A 7,416-nucleotide genomic window follows, 5' to 3' on the forward strand; every position below is an offset into this window, starting at 1 on the left:
GCCCCCTGCTGGCTGTGTGCCCCCTGCTGGGTGTGTGCCCCCTGCTGGCTGTGTGCCCCCTGCCGGGTGTGTGCCCGCTGCCAGTGTACCCCGCTGCCAGGGTATGCCTGAGCACATCCTGCCCCCTCCCAAGACACACTCACACGGGCCTGGCTGCACTGCTTCCTGGGAAAACCTGGAACAGGAAATTTAAGATGTGATTCGCAAGTAAAGTAGTTTTGCTGTAACAAATGGGACCCGCCCAGCCTGGCTGGCACTCGCTCTGAAGACCACGGTGCAGAACCTTGGGTCTGTGTGGGGCGGGCATATTGTGGGTGTTAAGAGCACATGCCACCCCGTCTCTGCTCCCTTCGCCCCCAGGTAGCCATTCTCGGGTTGAAGAGCTGTTCTGGGGAGGGTGTGGCTTTCACCAGACACAGTGGCCGTCAGAACCGCCAGGCAGTGAGTTTATAATCAGAGTGACGCACAGAGAGACTGGCAGGGCGGCACCCGGCACAGGAAGTGGAGCTGCTCTGAGCCTGGCCAGGCCATAGGGAGCGGTCCGGGAGGGAGCGGGGCTGAGGCAGCCCTGCAGGTCTGGGTGGTGGCGGCCAGCTCCCTGACTGCTGTCCGCTAGTCTGCGCTGCCCGGACTCTGTTGGCAGCCGCCGAGAAGCTGGGGTTGACAGACCCTCCTCCCCCTTGCCCTCCGCCCCCATGTGGGTTCCAGCAGGAGGATCGGAAGGGGTGCCCACAGGCCATGCTTGTTGGATGTCGCCGGCGCCAGCCTGAGATGTACTTAGTGATCAGCTACAATTTATAGTTTGTGGCTCCTAGACTCAGGGGTCATCTGGCCAAGGTGCGGGCCAAGGGAACTCAAAGCACCTTGCACATCGCCCGCCTCCTGCCCTCCCCTCCCCTGCGCTCCCAGGGCCCCAGCGGCCAGCGGCTCTCCCTGTGGCTCTATCGGAGAGGGCAGGAGCCAGAGCACTGAGGAAAGCTGGGGCCCCTGGGCCCCTCCCGGGCCTCCTGCTGGGCCTCCTGCTGCAGTGACATCACTGAGATTCTGGCGCTGGGCCCACGGGCCGCAGGGGCGACCTGCAGAGGGTTCTCCTATTTTAGGGTTCGTGTATCGGGTGAGACAGAACCACAGAACCAGCTCTAGGTGATGAGGTCTGACCTGGGAGGGACGGGAGTGATCTGCGGATTCCCTGTCTTTCCTCAGCGTGTGGCTGGGGAGGAGCTCACAGCTCTGGCCTGGGGTACATATCTGACCTGGGGTACAGCTCTGGCCTGGGGTACATATCTGACCTGGGGTACAGCTCTGGCCTGGGGTACAGCTCTGGCCTGGGGTACAGCTCTGTCCTGGGGTACATCTCTGACCTGGGGTACAGCTCTGACCTGGGGTACAGCACTGGCCTGGGGTACAGCTCTGGCCTGGGCTACAGCTCTGGCCTGGACTACAGCTCTGGCCTGGGGTACAGCTCTGGCCTGGGCTACAGCTCTGTCCTGGGGTAAAGCTCTGACCTGGGGTACAGCTCTGACCTGGGGTACAGCACTGGCCTGGGGTACAGCTCTGGCCTGGGCTACAGCTCTGACCTGGCGCTCATCGAGCTCTCATTGGTCCTCCCTTCCAGGCTAGGGGGCGGCCCGGAGAGCCCTGGGCTGCAGAGCAGGTTGCACAGGGTGTTGCGGAACTTCTCAGCCACAAAAAAGTACATGATGGGGTCCAGGGCCCCGTTGAGGCTGGTGAGGCAGGAGGTGACCCTGTTCCCCAGGGCCAGGGCGCGCCGGGCGGCGCAGGAGGTGCTGCGGTGGCGCAGCACGTAGACGAAACGGTGCACGTGGTAGGGCAGGAAGCAGATCAGGAAGATGGCCAGCACCAGGGCAACGGTGCGGACCGCCTTGTTCTTGAGGCGCGTCTCCACCCGGGGGCCCCGCCGCAGGCTGTGGATGATCCGCAGGTAGCAGGTAACCGTGGTGACGAACGGGAAGGTGAAGGCCACAGCCAGGGACAGGAGCGCGTGGGGGGAGGCCTTCTCCCGGTACAGTTGCAGGCAGACGACTGTGTGGTTGGTCCTCACGGTCTGTGGGCTCACCAGCAGTGGGGCCATGGCCACGGCCACCACCACCCAGAGGCAGGCGCAGGCCAGGTGAGCGTAGAGGGGCCTGCGGAGCTTGAGGGACTTGACGGGGTGCACAATGGCCAGGAAGCGGTCGGCGCTGATGCAGGTGAGGAAGTAGATGCTGGCATACATGTTGAGGTAGAAGAGGAAGCCAGTGAGGCGGCATGGGATTTCCCCGAACGGCCAGTGGCTCCCCGAGAAGTGGTAGACCAGGCGCGTGGGCAGGACCAGCACGCAGGACAGGTCTGCCACGGCCAGGTGCAGCAGGAACACGTCGGCAGGGGTGCCCGCCCGGCGGTCCCGGAGGAAAAGCCATAAGGCCAGGGCATTGCCCACAAAAGCCAGGAGGAAATCCAGAAGGTAGAAGGAGGCTAAGAGCACGTTCTCCAGCGGCGTCTCCTGGCCACACTGATCCGCAGCCGCCAGGGAAGCATTGGTTGCCAGACTGGAGGCCCCCTTGAGGCCACTCATGCTTCGGCTGGAGGCAGAGCCCGGACGAGCCTGGAGGAAGAGAGGACGCCTGGTAGCGCCGCCCTGCGTGGGGGCCCCTGGTCCATCTGCCACGGGCTTCCTGAACGTCACCAAGAAGCACAACAGAACCGGGCCTGGAGCTTCCTGGCTGCTGTGAGTCGCACCTACCTGTGGGCAGGCTCTGCGGGGGCGGGGCAGGGCCGACTACATTGTCTCAGACCCCGCAGTCAGCCCTGGGGGGTGGGGAGCGAACCAGTGTGTCTGAGGCTCTGGAGGCGGAGGACTGGGAGGGGTCCTCAGGTGTGCTGTCTGAGGGCAGGGTGGTACGTGGGCCCGGAGCCCCATTCCTGGAGGACAGGGAAGCAGGTTACCTGGTCCCAAAAGCCTCATGTGTGGAGCCCTGCTGGCGCCTCTCCAGCTCTGGTGGGGCCAGGTGGATCCTGCTCCCTGAGTCCAGCCCCCTGGCACCCACCTGCAGCCGGGGCACTTCCCCCAGGGCAGGGGTGTGGAGTGTGGCCGCTGTGCCTTCTCTCCTGCCAGCCCCTGCCCACAGCGCCGGTGCCTGCCACAGAGGAGGGTCACTAGCAGCGCAGTGTGGGCTGTGTCCCAGGGGCCAGGGGCCTGCTTTCTGTGTCCCAGGACCCCAGAGGTCAGGCCGGGGCACACCTGTCTGCCAGGCCTCACTGCCTGCCGCACCCACACGGAGGCGAGGGCCAGCCTAGGCAGCAGCTGTTCACAGCTTACACGCCTGGTTCTCTCCCCCACAGACAGGGTAACATGCACCTGGTTTCATATTGAGCTGCTTGAAAGGTAGGCCCCACCCAAACACCCGACCCCCTCCCAGGACTGGAGGGGGAGGTGCAGCGGGAGAGGGCTGGTCCAGGAGGCCTGGCCCCTGCAGCTCGTGCCCTGGGGGGCTCGCAGGCTCTCCCGGAGGCTCCTGGCCAGGGGGTGGGTCTGCAGGGCAGGAGAGGGGCTGTGTGCAGAAGCACCTCCCAGCAGCCGGAGGGCAGGCTGCTCTCCTGGCTGAGCCTGGCTGCTGAGCAGCCGGACATGGAGCGAGTCCTTTCAATGCCTGCCTGAGGGCTGGCATGAGGAGCGGCTGTGCCACAGGGGCATGGCCCTGGCTCGGTTAGCACAGCAGCCCCTTGAGGGGAGGGAGCTGGTGCAGGAACAGTCCAGGATGTGGGGTGCTGGCTCAGCCTGACTTTTATCATCGGGGCTCCTCAACACGCTGGGCTCCTGAGTTCTGGTCTCACAGAGAGGCAGGGCCTGGCCCAGGGACAGTGTGAGTGAGAAGCAGGGAGAGGCCCAGGGACAGTGTGAGGAGGAGCGAGAGGCCCAGGAACAGTGTGAGGAGGAGGGAGAGGCCCAGGGATGGTGTGAGGAGGAGGGAGAGGCACAGGGACAGTGTGAGGAGGAGGGAGAGGCCCTGGGACAGTGTGAGGAGGGAGAGGCCCAGGGACAGGGTGAGGAGGAGGGAGAGGCCCAGGGACAGTGTAAGGAGGAGGGAGAGGCCCAGGGACAGTGTGAGGAGGAGCGAGAGGCCCAGGAACAGTGTGAGGAGGAGGGAGAGGCCCAGGGATGGTGTGAGGAGGAGGGAGAGGCACAGGGACAGTGTGAGGAGGAGGGAGAGGCCCTGGGACAGTGTGAGGAGGGAGAGGCCCAGGGACAGGGTGAGGAGGAGGGAGAGGCCCAGGGACAGTGTAAGGAGGAGGGAGAGGCCCAGGGACAGTGTGAGGAGGAGCGAGAGGCCCAGGAACAGTGTGAGGAGGAGGGAGAGGCCCAGGGATGGTGTGAGGAGGAGGGAGAGGCACAGGGACAGTGTGAGGAGGAGGGAGAGGCCCTGGGACAGTGTGAGGAGGGAGAGGCCCAGGGACAGGGTGAGGAGGAGGGAGAGGCCCAGGGACAGTGTAAGGAGGAGGGAGAGGCCCAGGGACAGTGTGAGGAGGAGCGAGAGGCCCAGGAACAGTGTGAGGAGGAGGGAGAGGCCCAGGGATGGTGTGAGGAGGAGGGAGAGGCACAGGGACAGTGTGAGGAGGAGGGAGAGGCCCTGGGACAGTGTGAGGAGGGAGAGGCCCAGGGACAGGGTGAGGAGGAGGGAGAGGCCCAGGGACAGTGTAAGGAGGAGGGAGAGGCCCAGGGACAGTGTGAGGAGGAGCGAGAGGCCCAGGAACAGTGTGAGGAGGAGGGAGAGGCCCAGGGATGGTGTGAGGAGGAGGGAGAGGCACAGGGACAGTGTGAGGAGGAGGGAGAGGCCCTGGGACAGTGTGAGGAGGGAGAGGCCCAGGGACAGGGTGAGGAGGAGGGAGAGGCCCAGGGACAGTGTAAGGAGGAGGGAGAGGCCCAGGGACAGTGTGAGGAGGAGCGAGAGGCCCAGGAACAGTGTGAGGAGGAGGGAGAGGCCCAGGGATGGTGTGAGGAGGAGGGAGAGGCACAGGGACAGTGTGAGGAGGAGGGAGAGGCCCTGGGACAGTGTGAGGAGGGAGAGGCCCAGGGACAGGGTGAGGAGGAGGGAGAGGCCCAGGGACAGTGTAAGGAGGAGGGAGAGGCCCAGGGACAGTGTGAGGAGGAGCGAGAGGCCCAGGAACAGTGTGAGGAGGAGGGAGAGGCCCAGGGATGGTGTGAGGAGGAGGGAGAGGCACAGGGACAGTGTGAGGAGGAGGGAGAGGCCCTGGGACAGTGTGAGGAGGGAGAGGCCCAGGGACAGGGTGAGGAGGAGGGAGAGGCCCAGGGACAGTGTAAGGAGGAGGGAGAGGCCCAGGGACAGTGTGAGGAGGAGCGAGAGGCCCAGGAACAGTGTGAGGAGGAGGGAGAGGCCCAGGGACAGTGTGAGGAGGAGGGAGAGGCCCATGGCAATGTGAAGAGGAGGGAGTGGCCAGGAATAATGTGAGTGAGAAGCAGGGAGTGGCCCAGGGACAATGTGAGGAGGACGGAGAGGACCAGGGACAGTCTGAGGAGGAGGGTGAGGCCCAGGGATGGTGTGAGGAGGAGGGAGAGGCCCAGGGACAATGTGAGGAGGAGGGAGAGGCCCAGGGACAATGTGAGGAGGAGGGAGAGGCCCAGGGACAATGTGAGGAGGAGGGAGAGGCCCAGGGACAATGTGAGGAGGAGGGAGAGGCCCAGGGACAATGTGAGGAGGAGGGAGAGGCCCAGGGACAATGTGAGGAGGAGGGAGAGGCCCAGGGACAATGTGAGGAGGAGGGAGAGGCCCAGGGACAATGTGAGGAGGAGGGAGAGGCCCAGGGACAATGTGAGGAGGAGGGAGAGGCCCAGGGACAATGTGAGGAGGAGGGAGAGGCCCAGGGACAATGTGAGGAGGAGGGAGAGGCCCAGGGACAATGTGAGGAGGAGGGAGAGGCCCAGGGACAATGTGAGGAGGAGGGAGAGGCCCAGGGACAATGTGAGGAGGAGGGAGAGGCCCAGGGACAATGTGAGGAGGAGGGAGAGGCCCAGGGACAATGTGAGGAGGAGGGAGAGGCCCAGGGACAATGTGAGGAGGAGGGAGAGGCCCAGGGACAATGTGAGGAGGAGGGAGAGGCCCAGGGACAATGTGAGGAGGAGGGAGAGGCCCAGGGACAATGTGAGGAGGAGGGAGAGGCCCAGGGACAATGTGAGGAGGAGGGAGAGGCCCAGGGACAATGTGAGGAGGAGGGAGAGGCCCAGGGACAATGTGAGGAGGAGGGAGAGGCCCAGGGACAATGTGAGGAGGAGGGAGAGGCCCAGGGACAATGTGAGGAGGAGGGAGAGGCCCAGGGACAATGTGAGGAGGAGGGAGAGGCCCAGGGACAATGTGAGGAGGAGGGAGAGGCCCAGGGACAATGTGAGGAGGAGGGAGAGGCCCAGGGACAATGTGAGGAGGAGGGAGAGGCCCAGGGACAATGTGAGGAGGAGGGAGAGGCCCAGGGACAATGTGAGGAGGAGGGAGAGGCCCAGGGACAATGTGAGGAGGAGGGAGAGGCCCAGGGACAATGTGAGGAGGAGGGAGAGGCCCAGGGACAATGTGAGGAGGAGGGAGAGGCCCAGGGACAATGTGAGGAGGAGGGAGAGGCCCAGGGACAATGTGAGGAGGAGGGAGAGGCCCAGGGACAATGTGAGGAGGAGGGAGAGGCCCAGGGACAATGTGAGGAGGAGGGAGAGGCCCAGGGACAATGTGAGGAGGAGGGAGAGGCCCAGGGACAATGTGAGGAGGAGGGAGAGGCCCAGGGACAATGTGAGGAGGAGGGAGAGGCCCAGGGACAATGTGAGGAGGAGGGAGAGGCCCAGGGACAATGTGAGGAGGAGGGAGAGGCCCAGGGACAATGTGAGGAGGAGGGAGAGGCCCAGGGACAATGTGAGGAGGAGGGAGAGGCCCAGGGACAATGTGAGGAGGAGGGAGAGGCCCAGGGACAATGTGAGGAGGAGGGAGAGGCCCAGGGACAATGTGAGGAGGAGGGAGAGGCCCAGGGACAATGTGAGGAGGAGGGAGAGGCCCAGGGACAATGTGAGGAGGAGGGAGAGGCCCAGGGACAATGTGAGGAGGAGGGAGAGGCCCAGGGACAATGTGAGGAGGAGGGAGAGGCCCAGGGACAATGTGAGGAGGAGGGAGAGGCCCAGGGACAATGTGAGGAGGAGGGAGAGGCCCAGGGACAATGTGAGGAGGAGGGAGAGGCCCAGGGACAATGTGAGGAGGAGGGAGAGGCCCAGGGACAATGTGAGGAGGAGGGAGAGGCCCAGGGACAATGTGAGGAGGAGGGAGAGGCCCAGGGACAGTGTGAGGAGGAGGGAGAGGCCCAGGGACTGTGTGAGGAGGAAGGAGAGGCCCATCCACAGTGTGAGGAGGACGGAGAGGCCCGGGGACA

At 64.6% G+C, this 7,416-nt stretch overlaps 1 protein-coding gene across 1 annotated transcript; it reads right to left on the reverse strand.

Moving 5' to 3' along the window:
• Positions 1–469: 469 nt before the first annotated feature.
• On the reverse strand, positions 470–2,764 carry GPR17 (G protein-coupled receptor 17). The gene has a single exon (XM_006774178.2). It carries the CDS (start codon positions 2,573–2,575, stop codon positions 1,565–1,567), a length of 1,011 nt encoding a protein of 336 aa, XP_006774241.1. The 5' UTR covers positions 2,576–2,764; the 3' UTR covers positions 470–1,564.
• Between the last annotated feature and the right edge of the window lie 4,652 nt (positions 2,765–7,416).

The sequence above is a fragment of the Myotis davidii genome, unplaced genomic scaffold (genome assembly GCF_000327345.1).
Source record: "Myotis davidii unplaced genomic scaffold, ASM32734v1 scaffold7328, whole genome shotgun sequence".
Taxonomy (NCBI): Eukaryota; Metazoa; Chordata; class Mammalia; order Chiroptera; family Vespertilionidae; genus Myotis; species Myotis davidii.